This window comes from Urocitellus parryii, chromosome 1 (assembly GCF_045843805.1).
Source record: "Urocitellus parryii isolate mUroPar1 chromosome 1, mUroPar1.hap1, whole genome shotgun sequence".
Classification (NCBI taxonomy): domain Eukaryota; kingdom Metazoa; phylum Chordata; class Mammalia; order Rodentia; family Sciuridae; genus Urocitellus; species Urocitellus parryii.
This window is the reverse complement of record NC_135531.1, coordinates 246,608,833-246,623,808: the sequence shown is the minus strand read 5'-3', so window position 1 is coordinate 246,623,808 and position 14,976 is coordinate 246,608,833. Positions and strand designations below refer to the sequence as shown.

General features: G+C 39.7%; 1 protein-coding gene across 1 annotated transcript in view; it reads left to right on the top strand.

The window, feature by feature from the left end:
* The window catches only part of Ankrd44 (ankyrin repeat domain 44), a 283,427-nt gene that overhangs the window by 90,353 nt on the left and 178,098 nt on the right, over positions 1–14,976 (top strand). Inside the window, exon 2 of the mRNA XM_077799148.1 lies at positions 12,014–12,097. Within this exon, the coding sequence (XP_077655274.1) occupies positions 12,014–12,097 (84 nt within the window). The remainder of the gene's footprint in view (positions 1–12,013; positions 12,098–14,976) is intronic.

Sequence of the window (14,976 nt, the reverse complement as noted above, 5' to 3'; positions counted from 1 at the left end):
ATAAAACAGGAACATAGGGAAAGTTGTCAAAAGATACACATTGTCCTGTTAACATTGATGATGGATAAAGTTATTCAGTTTTTCTTTTACCTGTCTTTGTACTGTTGCCATATAACTACTAAGGAAAACTATTAAGATTAAAACCTAGCAAACATAGACAAAGAGAAAATGCATAGGGGTTTTGATGTATTTTACAGTCTCTTTTCCATCTTGTTTCCTCCTATTTTGGAAACTTCATGATTGTGGTACTTATTTTAACTGAATATTACTTAGCCATAAAGAAGAATGAAATTATGGCATTTGCTGGTAAATGGATGGGAGTGGAGACTATCATGCTAAGAGAAATTAGCCAATCCCCCAAACCAAAGGCTGAATGTTCTCTCTGATATAAAGATGCTGGCTCACTCTAGGTGGGAGGGAGAAGTGGAGGCTCACGAGATTGGACACGGGGTAATGGAGGGAAGGGAGGGGGCTGAGAATGGGAAAGACAGTAGAATGAATCAGACATAACTTTCTTATGCTCATATATGAATACACAGCCAGTTTAACTCCACACCATGTACAGTCACAACAGTGAGAAACTTCTACTCCATGTATGTCTAATATGTCAAAAAACATTCTACTGTCATGTATAACTAAAAAGAACAAATAAAAATTATTTTTAAATGGAAAAAAAAACAAAGAAACTGCATGATTGAAAAAAAATGAGTTTTGTCCTCCTCTGACTAAATTTTAGTTGGTGAATCAAAGAGTATGAAAAAGAGATAACATTATACTTGGGTTAGGTACCCTGGTTTTGTGCTGTTCCTCCAGCTCAGGACATGGAGTTGTGTTTTTTCTTTCTCCTGACATGAGGATAAACTTTTCTTCTTACCCAAACCTAGACTGAGAATGTGGCACCGAAACTGAAAGCCCCAGGGCTCTGGTTTCTGTGGTGGGATGGGGAGAGAAGTAGCAGGTTGTACAGAGGCAGGATGCTAACTGACTTCAGAGCCCCAGGAACTTCCGGTCCAGAGCTGAACAGAACACAGTAAGCTTGCACAGTGGAACAGTAAAGACAGCCCATGCTGCAGGACTTCCGGGGCTCCCTTTGCTGATGGTTGGGGCAGGCTGCTTGAGAGAGACCTGCTTCCTGCAGAGGTTCTTTGCGAGAGGCTTCCTGCTTGTGTGCAGTCATACCAAGGGGGCTAGGCCTTGCTACTGGAAAGGTGGAGATAGTTCATTTACCTTTCAGATCTGCCTGTTGGTCACCCTAAGAATGCTCCCTTGCACATTCAAAGGATACCCCATCCCCAGAGCCATTTGCTTAGACTGCTGCTGTAGTATCCTCACTTGTTTTGCCACCAGTTTTCCCCTCTAGTTCATCATTCAATGCATTTCCAAAGTGATGGTTCTAAAGCACAACTCTCAAGTCACTCCTATGCTCAAAAAATATCCCTCAGTCCTACAGAGGAGAGTCCGAGTTTATTAGCTTGTCACTCAAGGCCTTCTATGATCTGATCCTTGTCTACTTCTTAGCCTGCCTCCTGTTTCTCATGCTCCATTCAAACAAAGCTGTTCCCTGTGCATGTTTACTCTCTCCAGTTTTCATTTCAAAGGTTGCATGGTTCAGGAGGCCAGAGACAATTTCTCTCCCTTTTTCAGGTACTTCTCATGTGGTATTTTGCTTTATGTTCAAACTGTGTCTACTTGTACACTTCCTGTTATATCTTGGTCACTCTATCAAGGGAAAGATTGACTATGACATCTCAGCGATAAATTTCTTATACTTAGTAAATTTCTTATGTGTAATGACTCTGTTGAACTGAGCTGAATGTGGTCATTGAAATGTGCCAGAATAATTTTTAGAAAACATATCTTTCATCTCTTGTTGGGTTGGCAGCATGTAGAAAAATTAAGGAAATACAAACTTGGTTGGTGGCTCCTCAAGGAAATATGATATGACTGGCTTTTGGGGTAAGATTTTCCATTTTATATTATCAAATGTTTTTCAGTCTCTTAGGCTCCTCTCTCTTCCTGCTGTCTTATCATTTCCCTTTGGCATCTGTCACCTTGCTATGATTTTGGGTGGGAAAATGAAAGATGCTTCCTGGAAGAGTGCACAGAGGACAGTCTCTAAAGAGATTTGCATTCCTTTTGATTTTCCTGGTTTTGTGGACAGCAGGGGACCCTTCACTCATCTCAGGTAGATACAAATCCAGATCCTGGTCAGCTCACTGCCATAGACTTGCAAGTGCTCAGGACAGTCAAGGGTGAGGGAGGAGACTCAGTTTGCATATGTCCTTAGTCCCCTACCTGTGCAGACATGGGTGAGTTAAACTGCTCTCTCCCTTTCCAAAAAATGCACATGGAATTCAAAGACACACATGCACGCACGCATGCACGCACGCACGCACGCACGCACGCACGCGTGCTCACACACACACACACAGAGACAGAAGCAGGAGTTAAGGGAAATTGTCATGACTTTGCAAAGTCTTGGTTATGTAGAAAGTGACTTGCTAGTATTTTGAAAGAATCCAGGCTATAACAAATTTTAGACTAATTCAATTTGAGTTTTCCTGAATCATGAATGACTTAATGACTAAGTTGGCCCATTCATCTCACATATAGTAGTACCGAGCCTCTTAAATACAGCAGGAGTTGCCACTTATTTTGCTACAGTGATGGGCCATTTTCTGCTATATTTTTAATTTATTTATTTTTGGTACTTGAGATTGAACCCAGGAAGGCTTAATCACTGATCCACCTCCCCACCCTTTTTTTTTTTTTTTGAGACAGGGTCTCACTAAGCTGCTTAGGGCCTTGATAAACTGCTGAGACTGGCCTTGAAGTTGTGATCCTCCTTCCTCAGCCTCCCAAATTATTGGGATTATAGGTATACTGCTGTATATTTTAAAGGAACACTTTGCATTGTTGTCCTTTTTGGGACAAGGGATGCACATAGTAAGTAAGAATAAAAAGTCATGTATTATATCCTAAAACTGAAGATGACTTTCTGTATCCAAACAGGCAAAGAAATCATACTGAATACACTTGCCACCCTGAAAATCATCTTCTGGCCATATGATTTTTTTTTTCTCCACAAAGAAATACTTTTATTGATTCATATTATTAAATCATCTTTTTGTTGATTCATATTATTAAATAATCTTTCATATTTGAAATGACATGAATTTAACGTGCTATATGATACAGTTGTACAAAGAATGTAACCAAAATGAAGATGGGGGGAAAAAACCCCTATTTAACAGTTTTTCAAAACAGGAAACAGTTGTAGAAGGACATATTGTTGTTCTTTTTTTTCCACCTAAGTTATGTTGATTTAAATATTCTGTATGAACTAACCTCTGAGATCTGTCATGCTTTTGCTTAAATTGGCTTTCTCTAAAAGTTAACTCCCCAACACTATTTAATTAACTCAGCTAAAGTTTAGAGTTGATCTCAAGCCATTTGAAACGAGATGGAGTGAGAAAAGGATGTGAGGAGTTGGCGGCAGATGCCGATGAAAACATGGCACTTGGCAAAGCGCGTCTGCCTTGTTTTGCTTTGCGTTTTTCTTTATGGGTATGGCCTATGTTTGAAATGTGATGATTTAAATTCTGTGATCAAGTGACAGTTCTGACTAAACAGAGCTTCCATCTGCAGAGGTTCTGTGAGTGTGTGTGGGTGGGGAATGGAAGTGTTCCAGAACTAGAGGAAATAACCTCAACTTCACCTGGAAACATTAGTGTCTCCGGGGCAGGAGTTTTAGGCTATATATAAAGAGTGAAGGAAAGTGAGCCAAATTTGCATCTAGGAAGAGAGCCAGCATCAGAGACCCAAAAACAGTATCCGTAGTTTCCACTCTGTTCCTGTAAGTAGACTTGGGGTGCCTGTGACAAAGGAAGATCAGAAAGGCCCTTCCTTGGACTGTGGCCACTGCCTTCTAAGTGCATCTCAAACTCCAGCCTCCTCCAAGGCTCAGTGCTCCCCATGGCCTGACTGAATGTTTGCAGAAAACTCCATTCCTTTCTCTTGCTCAAGATCCTAGTTCCTGTTTGTCCACGAGATTAAGTTAAAATGCCTTATGCTGGCATGGTGTTCCCCCAAGCCAGCTATTTACTTTTCTAACCTCATGTTCTATTTATTTCCCAACGTGAAAAATGTACACCACAATCTTTCTTCAAAGTTTAGCTTAATGCCTAACATCTCCATCTTTCTGATAATGCAAACCCAACCCGAGGCACCCCTTCCCCCTTTGAAAGATCATAGCCCTTTGTTTCCCGACTTTGGGTAAGACTGTCTGAAAAATTAGCTATTTTCTTGAGAGTAACCATATAGAGAAAAATAAAAATATGGCTACTGTTTAGTGTGGAGAGAGACTGTATGTCCTATGTGTGGTAACTTTTATGCTTGTGGGCCATCAGGTTTCAGTGTTTCTCCCTGGGGAAGCATGTTGAAACTGAAGTGAATTCCTGATATTATGTTATATTATATTATTATAAAGATGGCATTGAGCTGAGGTACTGAACTGGGAAAATTAGGAAAACTAAGTTCTTGGTCTCAACTTTGCCACTAATAGGCAAATCATTCAACCCCTTCAAAGCTCCAAACAAGGAATTTGTTTCCTTTGTGAGCATTGGGAGATCACTGAAGAAAGGTATAACTGTACAGGTTTATACCATTTGTAACCTTAAGTAGTAAAATCACAGTCTCAAATCCCATCAACTAGGCATGAATGTGTGGCACATTTTGATAAGCCGGAGAGAGATGATGTACAGTGAGTTGTTATTATTTGGTTTCACAGTTTAGACATTTGGGTACAGAGAAGCTGTGTGACTTTTGACGTTGCCCAGTGTGACAAAGACCAAATAAGAGTCCGTTTGATTTTTGTTCCCCTTCCTGTAAAATCTTCTTGTATGATGGTCCCCTCTGCCTTAGAGATGGTATTGAGTGGATTATAATCCTAATCTGATTTATTTGTTTTGTAATTTTTAAGAAAATCTTCCAAGATTCTTTATTTATTCTCTTTGTAGGATGGACATCAACACTTGTCTGTGAAGGCTTGTGAGATCGTTACTTCAAAGTCAGCAGTAACCACTGTTTCCACTGAATGCACTCTAGACATCTGTCTGGTCTCGTACATGGGGACATGGCATATGTTGTGCAACTTCTTAAACACATAAAATGGCTATCTTAACTTTGTTTTGTAGATCGGCAACTATGGCTAGGATTGAATCCCAGGTCAGTTAGAAATCATAACACTGATCTCTGTTCTTAGGTAAAAAGAGAGATCACAGGTCAGTACAAATCAATAGTACCTCCAGATTTGAATTTAACCGATACTATTGTTTCTTGGTTTCCTTTTTCCTAACTTCCTGAGAGTGACCAGTAGCAAAGTTGACATACCTGGGCTTCATTTTATCTTATGTTAGCTGTCCCCAGGTGAAGATGCTAATGAGCAACATTATAGAGCAGAGAAATAGCCAAGGAACATCTCAGATAAGGACTGAGCAACAAAGGATATGAATGTTCCACAAACTGGGAAATTGGCCCTTAAATAGCCATTTTATTTTCAGTGCCTGTGTGTAATTCTTATTTTGGAAAAGGTTAGGTAACAAAATTAATTTTCTCCATTTTTTGATGAAATGCATTTCATTTTTTATCGTGTTTTAGAGTTAACAAGTAGCTACTTAGAGGATATATATTATCACTTGGAATTTATGCTTTTTCTGTTTTTATTAATAATTGGAAATATTAGAAACATTTACTCTGCAGCATTGGCTATAAGAGACATTTTCAAACATACAGTCCTGCCTCACTCTTTAATTAAAAAAAAAGTTTATGAGGGCTTAGTGTATTTTATATAGTTCTGATGACACTTAAACAGATTTTGACTTTATGATCATCATTATCTTTCTGTGATGGAGTGAACTTCTTCCCAAGTAAAAAGTAATCTATACTTAGGAAGTACCTAATGGCAATTATAGCAGATCACACAGTAGGACCCACATGAATAGAGTTAGCAAGTTTTGTCCATTAAATCTAGTGACTTGAACAAATTTTTATTACCCTTTTGGAAAAATGCAAGCGCTGCCTCATGCAAAAACCAGTTGTTACCTAATGAAGTGTTTCAGCTTGTACATGTAAGCTGATGGCTTCATATGGCCGCATGGTGCTGCATCAGCTATTAGCTACTAACTAATAGCGTGTTCCCCCATTGCTCCCATCTTAGAATGCTCAAATATGGGCAGATGTTTAGAATATTATTTTTAAAAAACCTTTTGGCTATTGATCGATTCCCAGCATCCAGTCCTGATTAGAATGCAGGGTGTTTTCTTTCAGATTTGGCGTTTTTAATTACCTAATCAGAAAAAGACAAGTAGGAATTTGTAATGCAAGGACGGAGCATCTCCTGAATGCTTCTTGTACTTATTACCATAGTCTGTAGTTCTTGATGCTCAGTGACGACCTCACGCATTGCTTATCTTTCAAAGACTAATTACTAGTAAAGAACATGCAGCTCTAACAAAGAGAAATTGTAGTGTATTGTACAGCGATTTTAGCAAAAATCATATTGGTGGTCTATTATGAAATCCTTGTAGGGATGGGGGTTGGAAAGACAGCCTCATTGCAGGGTGCAGTGGATAATCTAAACCAGTGGAGTTCACTCTGTAAAACACACAGTGGGTTTTATTCTTAAACGAATGACGTGTCTGATGCCGTTAGTAACATATTTTCAGTTGAATTGAGGGAGTAATTGAATTGTTTTGCTATTCAATGTTTTGCAATGATGAAGTGATAACTTTAGTACCTGGGGGTGGGGGTAGATAGCTTTGTTCTTATTTCCTAAAGCCCTGGACACTCAGGGATCAATAGGAAAGTTGGGTTGTTTTATTGTTCATTTGTTCTTTGTATACACATGGTGTGTATGTATGTTTCTTATTACTTTCTTGGAAGCTTGAGTTCTTTTATCCTTTAAATAAAGTGGATCCTTCAACTACCTCACTTGGCTTAATCACACAACCTGAACATTTAACTCCAGGTAACAAATGACCATCTTGCTCCCCCTAGTGGAATTGTAACTCTACTTCAAAGTTTGAGAGTTAAATGTCTCACTAGTACATGTTTGATTTAATGTCTTATTTTTGGAAAGTAAATATTTTTCCAAGTTTATTTTTGAAGAATGAGAATAAAAAATATTGCAATGAATGAGATAAAAGGGATTCAGGTAGAGACAGTGGTGTTCTGATGATAAGATCTCACTTCCTGGTGTTAGCGAGTTTAGCTACAAAACGTATAGTGGCCGTCAAATTCCAGGACCTTTCTGTTCTTCACTTCTATCCTTGAAAGGTCAGGTGTCATCAGCCTGGTGGGCAGTCACCTCTAGAAGTCATTGTCCACACTCCTGGGGAAGATGCAGGGTGCTGGTTATTGGTGATATGGAAAGACAAGAACTAGTCCCATCCCAATAAATATCACTTGTGCCATTGGAAACTAGGTTCAGGAAGTATCCTTCTGCCTTCTGAATTTACTCAAGAGACCATATCAGTATTTGCAGCATATGGTAATTATCCCAAGCTAATAGCTGCTAAGTCTTCTAAAAAATTCTGGTAATCGAAGCTAAAATAACTGCCAACTCTTTTCACATTTTCCTTTTTTTTCCTTGCCACGTTTGATTTAATGTCTTATTTTTGGAAAGCAAATATTTTCCAAGTTTATTTTTGAAGAATGAGAATAAAAAATAAAATATTTGTTTTTCAGGTGATCCTTGTTATGATTTAGTGTTTATTGAACTTTGTAACTCCATTCTGTATCCTCATATGTAGATGCTAGAACTGAAATGTGGGAAACCATTAAAAAAAAATACAGCCCTCTACTTGGTGAGGAATACATTCCAAGACTCCCATGGGGTGTCTGACACCACAGATAGTAATTCTCTCTATATAAAGTTTTTCCCATACATCCATACTTATGGTGAAGTTTAATTTATAGATTAGGCACAGTAAGAGATTAACAAAAAATAATAAAACAAATATAATAATATACCTTAATGAAATTGCCTGAGTCACTATTATGCTCTGAGGCCATTAATAAGTAAGAAATACTTAAACATGAGCACTGTGATTCTCTGACAGTCACTTTGATAAATCAAGACAGCCACTAAATGATTTATGGGCAGGTAGTATATACATAATGGATACAGTGGACGAAAGGTTGATTCATATCCCAGGTGGGGCAGGCATAAGATTTCATGATGTTATGCACAATGGCACACAATTTAAAAGTTATGAGATTACTTACTTCCAGAATCTTTACTTAATATTTTTGGACTGTGGTTGAGTTACATTAACTGAAACCCATCGAAAGTGAAACTGTGGATAAGTTTCAGGGAGGGGCTATTATATCTTTATATACCAAGGATTAGCACCCTGTTCTTTTGCAGGTAAAGCTTTACTTTTAAGCCTCATCAAGGTTAACATAAAAGCTATAATGGATATCAGATCAAAGGGCAGCACAGTATATGCCCTCAATAACTTATGAATAAAAATATTACAATTAGAATATTTCCCCTTTCTTAAAATTATTTAAAGAGACACTAACTATTTAGATGCATTATGTTCCAAATATTTATCCTAAGATTTAGTGTTTACCTGGGGAAAAATGAAACAGCAGAGTTGAATTAAAATTTCATCAAAAAAGAACATCAAAATGCTCTCTGGGCCTGTTTTATTTGTGGTGTATAGGGGGGAAAATCAAGAGAAAAGCTCATAATATTAAAAAACTTCTGTTTGCTCATGAGTCAGAGTAATTTAGTTCAAGAATTACATCCATGCAAACATACAGCTTTCATTTAAGCAAAGTGTGAATTTTGGAGTTCTGGTTTGGAATCCTGTTGTGTGATGCTTGTATTCACATTTGCAAAGGCAGATGTTGCTATGGTCACATAGCACAGCCGGACTATAGATGTCCATCTAGAAGGCTTTGAGCCATGGAGAGCAGGCAGTGTTTGAATGGAAATCAGCATATCTCTCTGCATATATGCCTAAGCGTAGCTCTGTGTGTGTACAGTGTACACATGTGCAGCTGTCGGGATCTGAGTGCATATATAAGCCTGCAGCGCTGGAGAAGTTACTACCACAGCTCAGCCTCTTCCCAATGGATGTTGGGAATTTTGCGCACAGACAATATGATACAGAGCCGCTTTTAGCAGTGCCCAGGGATATTTGGGAAGCTCCACCACAGACCTCTCCCTTCTTAAGGATTGTTCTGGTGACCTTCTCTGGCAGCTGTGTCAGAGTGCCTCTCCTTGGGGACATTCCAGGCATAGCTTGGAAGGCTTGCCTTTCTTGAGAGGCATGAAGACCTAGTGAATGCAAGAGAATATCTGTCTGCATTCCTTACACTCCTGAGGGATAGGCTTTGCTTACTTTGCTGTGTTCCTTTAAAGTGACTGACTGGTGCATTAATGACTGGGGGTAGGTTTGCACCTTAGAATCTTATTTTCTCAAGGGTAGAGTGAGCACTGTTGATTTAACGCCGAAATCCTGTCACACCTGGCTTTTCTGTGTCATCTATGGTTGTTGGTGTTTGGTTTTAAAAATTTTTCTCTTAAGGTTCAAAAAGGCAGAAATGCACATATGAGCATTTAACTGTGAGCATGGCAGAGAATTATGAAACAGATAATTGAGATTCAGCTGGAGGCTAGGTCAGCAGGTAGTCAGCAAGAATGTGGAAGGACCTCCTTGTTTTGGGACAGAGCAACCAGCTAAACTGAACCAGAAGAAAATCAGTATTCTTTTCAAGATCATCTTTCTCGCAACTTAGTTGTTGGCAATTGGAGAAAATATATCTATACCTTGGAAACATAGTAGACCTGACAGAGCATTTGGGAGTGGGAGGGATACATCTGTCCATTTTCTGGTAGCTTTCATGACACAGGGGAAACCTGTGGACAAACATCTGGCATGTTGAAATATTCATCTGCAGTGTGACATGGTTTCATTAGTGTTTCCTTAAGGAGTCTTACTGTAGCTACTGTTAATGCTTATATTAGCCCCCCCAAACTAACAACAAACACCATCAAAACCTGTAAGAAAGGCATCAGGAGGGTTAAAAAAGAGAAAAGAAAGTTTATGGGGATAATGAGGACTCAGACTCCCAAGTAGATAGCATCGGGAGAGGTCAAGGTAGATGATGATATTTTACCCAAAGTCAGTGTTTGGCAATAGTTATTAAAAATTAGATGGTGACTTATTAAAAATCTAGTCCCCTCCATCCCCCAGATATATTAAATCAGAATCTCCAAATAGTAAGTATTTTGGTTGATTCTTAATGGAAAGACAAATTTGGGAAACTGCCATCATCTACTTGTCTACTGGGACTAAAATATTTCTAAGTTGTAGGTAAATGTGCAGTTTATGTATGTCCATGCTTGTATGTGGGCATATGTGTATGTAATTGCCAAGGATTTTGAAGTTTGAGAAGAAATGGTCAAATATTCCATATTGGCATCATTAAACATCTCTTAACAAAAGCATTTATTCTTTGTTTGGTTACAGAAGGTTTTCCGATACATTGCCTCATTTGATCCTAATTACAAACCCATGGAGAAATTGGGCAGCAATAATCAGGCTCAGTCCCAGATTACCCATGGGAATTGGGCTCAGTGTGTGGTTGGAAGTGGTAGAGCTGGCTCTGAATAGGATTTTTCACCATGTGGGGTAAACCTGTCATCCACACCTCCCAAGGCCACTTTTCTGCTTTCATCCCACACTCTAGTCACCAGGTTGATGACTGTTTTTGACATGTCAGGTTCTTTTTATGTCCACCCCTTTGCATATCTGCTCACACTCCTGGATGCCCTTTCTCCCCAGTGTGCAAACTCATTCATGAAATTGCCTTCCATAAAGCTTTTCTGAATTCGGTTTTGTCCTTACACCCCTGACCCCACCAAACTAGTTGCTCTTTCAGCTGGGTTTCCATCACACTTGATGGATCCTTCTACTATGTATTGGGGTCTTTTTTAGTACAGATGGGTTTAATAAGAGCTCAGTAATGGCTCCTCTGATATTCTAACCCCTCACTATATACTACTTAAATGGCAGATGAAATCATTTTTAAAATAGTACTTATTGGCTAAAGCTATGGGAAGCATTTGAGAAAGATTTAATGGGTTTTCCAAACACTGTCAAAAAAAAAAATGTTCAGGTGGCCTGAAGCATGGCCACTAACACCCTCTATGAATGGAATTGTTTGAGGCTTCTAAGGAACATTTCTACCAAGAAGTGGAAGAGTGATAGAGACTCTTAGTCTGTGTGGACAACAGCTCATAGACTGGGTGGCTTAAATAACACACATCTATTTTCTTACAGTTCTGGATGCTGAAAGTCCAAGATCAAGGGCTAGAGGGTTGGTTGATGGCAAGGCCTTTCTTCCTTCTTGCAGTGTCCTCTGTGACCATTCCTCTGTATGCAGGCTAAGAGAGAACTTGGGAGCTCTGTGTCTTTTCCTCCTCTCAGAAGGACATCATTCTCATTGGATTAGGGCGCCACCCTTATGACCACATGAATTGTCTCCTAAAGGCCCTATCTCCAAATATAGTTACATTGAAGGGATTAAGGCTTCAACATCTGGATTTGTGTGTGTGGGTGGGGTGCACAATTCAGTCCATAACAGGGACTAGACACACAAAATCATAGGTTTGGTAGTTTCCTTGCCAGGAAATTTTAGGGCCTCTCAAAGACCATTTCAACTACAGGTGATTTTCATGTTACACTCACTTTAGTTCATAGCCCAGAGTTAAGAGTGGCTATCTGTCACAGCTTTCAAGTTGCATTATAGTTATTTCTTTATGTAAATATCTCTCCAACTAGACTTCCAAGTGAGGGTAGATCTGAACCTTATTTATTTTTGTCTGTTGATTATAATTGTCCAATGAGCTCGGAGCAAATCTTCTCACCGTCTGCCTCTGAATGCAATACAGAATGTATTAATTGTAGTTCTAATTCCTGTTCCTTTGTGTTTACAGCCGCCTCTGGTCCAAGCAATCTTCAGTGGTGATCCAGAGGAGATACGGATGCTCATACACAAAACTGAAGATGTGAACGCACTGGTAAGAGATGCTGGGGTTTTGTTGCTTAGGCCTGCTTCACCCGGGCAGGCAAGGCTCTTCTCCTTTTCTGTACTGTGAAGCCCTTTAGTAAATGGTGAAAACTCTGGATGCTTTCTTAGAATACTGTTTTATAAGCCCACCCAATAAAATACAGATTTCAGGAAGGAAATATACCGAGACATGGTTATCAAAATATTAAAAATTAAATTTCTGATATAACATATACTTCTTTATCAACACTTTAAAACAAGATACATCAGATCCCGATAATGACCATAAAAAGTGAAGCTGGACATGGTGGCACACGCCTGTAATCCCAGTGACTTGGGAGACTGAGGCAAGAGGATAGTGAGTTCAAAGCCAGCCTCAGGAAAATTGAGGTGCTAAGCAACTTAGTGAGACCCTGTCTCTAAATAAAATATAAACAAAGAACTGGGGATGTGGTTCAGTGGTTGAGTGCCCAATATTCAGTATTCTGCCCTGCCCCCAAAAGTGATGAGCATAGTCAGTATTTTGAGTTATATACCCTAATCCTAATATCATCTGTGCAATGCCCTCAATTTCTGCTAGTGACAGCGTTGATGCTCTTGTGGCTTGCGTTCTTGTGGCTTGCTGTATGCATTCGTAATGTAAGAAAATACTAGACTTCAATGAGAAATCAGTACAACTAAACATGTAATATTCTCTTCCAAGGTGATGAGCCCACGTAGCAGGGCTTGGCAACCTGTGTTCCTTCATCTGGATGCATTTATATAGGCCACCAGCTACGAGGTTTCCATCTTTTAAATAGTTAAAAAAAAAGACAAGAGAAGAGTAATATTTTGTGACCCATAAAAATGATATGAAATTCAAATTTCAGTGTCCATAAATAAGGTTCTGTTGGCATGTGCCTTGCTTTTGCACGGTAGCAGCTGAGCTGAGTTTTTGTGACAGATCATACATAATCTGCAAAAAAAAAAAAAAAAAAAAAAAATTCTTTCTAGCTCCACAGAAAACGTTTACTGGTTTCTGCCCTACAGGGTTCACAAACCTGGGAGGAATGACTGGCCTAGGCATCCTGTGTTCCCCCTGAAAGTGTATATAATAGGTATGTGCCTTTGTGCACCTTGTGTATTTCTCTATGAAAAGGGTCAGGTATTTTATCAGATTCTTAAGAGATCCCCAAAAGATTAAGAATCAGTGGATCTGGAAGGTTTTCAAACAAACAAGCCAACCTGTGATGAAGAAAGGTAAAAAGTGTTAGTCAGTAATTTACTCTTTTAATAGTTTCCTAGAGGTAGGTTGAAGAAGCCATTATGTGTGGTACATGCTACTAATTCTCTTAATGTAATTCAATTATTGAAATGCTCAAGTCCACCAGGGAGAAGAGTTCTCTTTAAAGTCTCTAGTGTTCAGTGGAAATGACAGAAAGGGTCAAGTGCCTCTTTAGTGTAAGCAGAGTTTTGCCAGGGAGAGAGAGAGAGGGTGTTGAAGGTTGCATTTCTATCTGGTTGCTGAATGCTTTATTCAGAAGGCAGGTCTTGTTCTGTGGCCATAGCCATTGTTTCAAGGTGGTGCAGGTTGGTGTGACTTTTTGAAAAGGCTTGTAGGGGTTTCTCCCCAGCTTGTAGGGGGTGGGGTGGGGTGGAAGGGATGATGTTTTGTGACATTTTTGCAAGGTAAGCACAGATAGAGCCAGGGACAGAGTACTGGAGAAGACAATTGGATACTGATCCAGAGCCTGCGAGGTATGACCTGTACTTTTGAGAGGAGGCCAGGCAAGTGAGTTCACTGTCCAGTCTTCTGATATCATGGGAGTCCGCCCAGCCTGTTTGGTGGCTGTGGGCCAAGCTTAGGCAAGCCCAAGACAAGGTTACTACCTTTTCCTGATGATCATGAGCAAACAGAACTTTAGTTCAGTCACACACCAAGAAAGGTTGTGCTGGCTTCTGAATGGCCTTTATTTCTCCTTGGGCAAGTGTCAAACAGTTGCTGGCTAACTTAACTTAACTTGATTAATTTAAATTGTAACCCAGCTGTACTGCTGAGTTAGTTAGATAGGTTAGCTGTTCTAACATGTAGACTCCTGAATGTCTGATGGGTGTATGACATGGGGAGTTTAGTTCTCTTAGGAACAGATTAGAGGAGTGACCACTATTCTACATGGGGGCCCAGGTAACAGTCCAAGTTCACTGTTGGGGTCATCTCCAGTTAAGTGAGCCAGAAGGGACAAAAGTGCCCTGAGGAGAAGTGTGGAGAGATCTTTATGGATCAGCTTGGAAGTGGCATGTTTCACTTTTGCTCAGACCCCATTCACCAGAGCTCTGTGATATGGCCACACTTGACTACACGGCTGAAATTATGTAACTGTGCCCCACCAATATTTGGTCGTACATAATCCTAGGGAATTCAAATGATGATTATGCTTCTTACTTATCTATGGGGTTGTCTTATCCATTCTACAATGACTGAGTTGAGACCATGCTAAGTGCTAGAGACAGAGCAGACTGATAGTGCTTTCTCTCATGGAGTTTATAGCACAGCTGAGAAATCAGGAAATGAGAAATCACTCTATGGCACTTTTTTTTTTTTTTTTTTAACTGGGAATGAACTTGGCGGCAATCAACCACTGAGCCTCCTCCCCAGCCCTATTTTATATTTTATTTAGAGACAGCCTCTCACCTTGCTTTTGCTGAGGCTGGCTTTGAACTTGCGATCCTCCTGCCTCAGCCTCCTGAGCCATTGGGATTACAGGCATGCGCCACTGCACCCGGCATTTGTGGTACATTTTTGTCAGTGAAAATCCAGGGCACTTTGTCAGGGGAGGGGGTAGGTTGATCATGAGGATCTGACAGAGTGATGTGTAAACTGAGGCCTGAAGGACAGTAGAAATTTGCTGT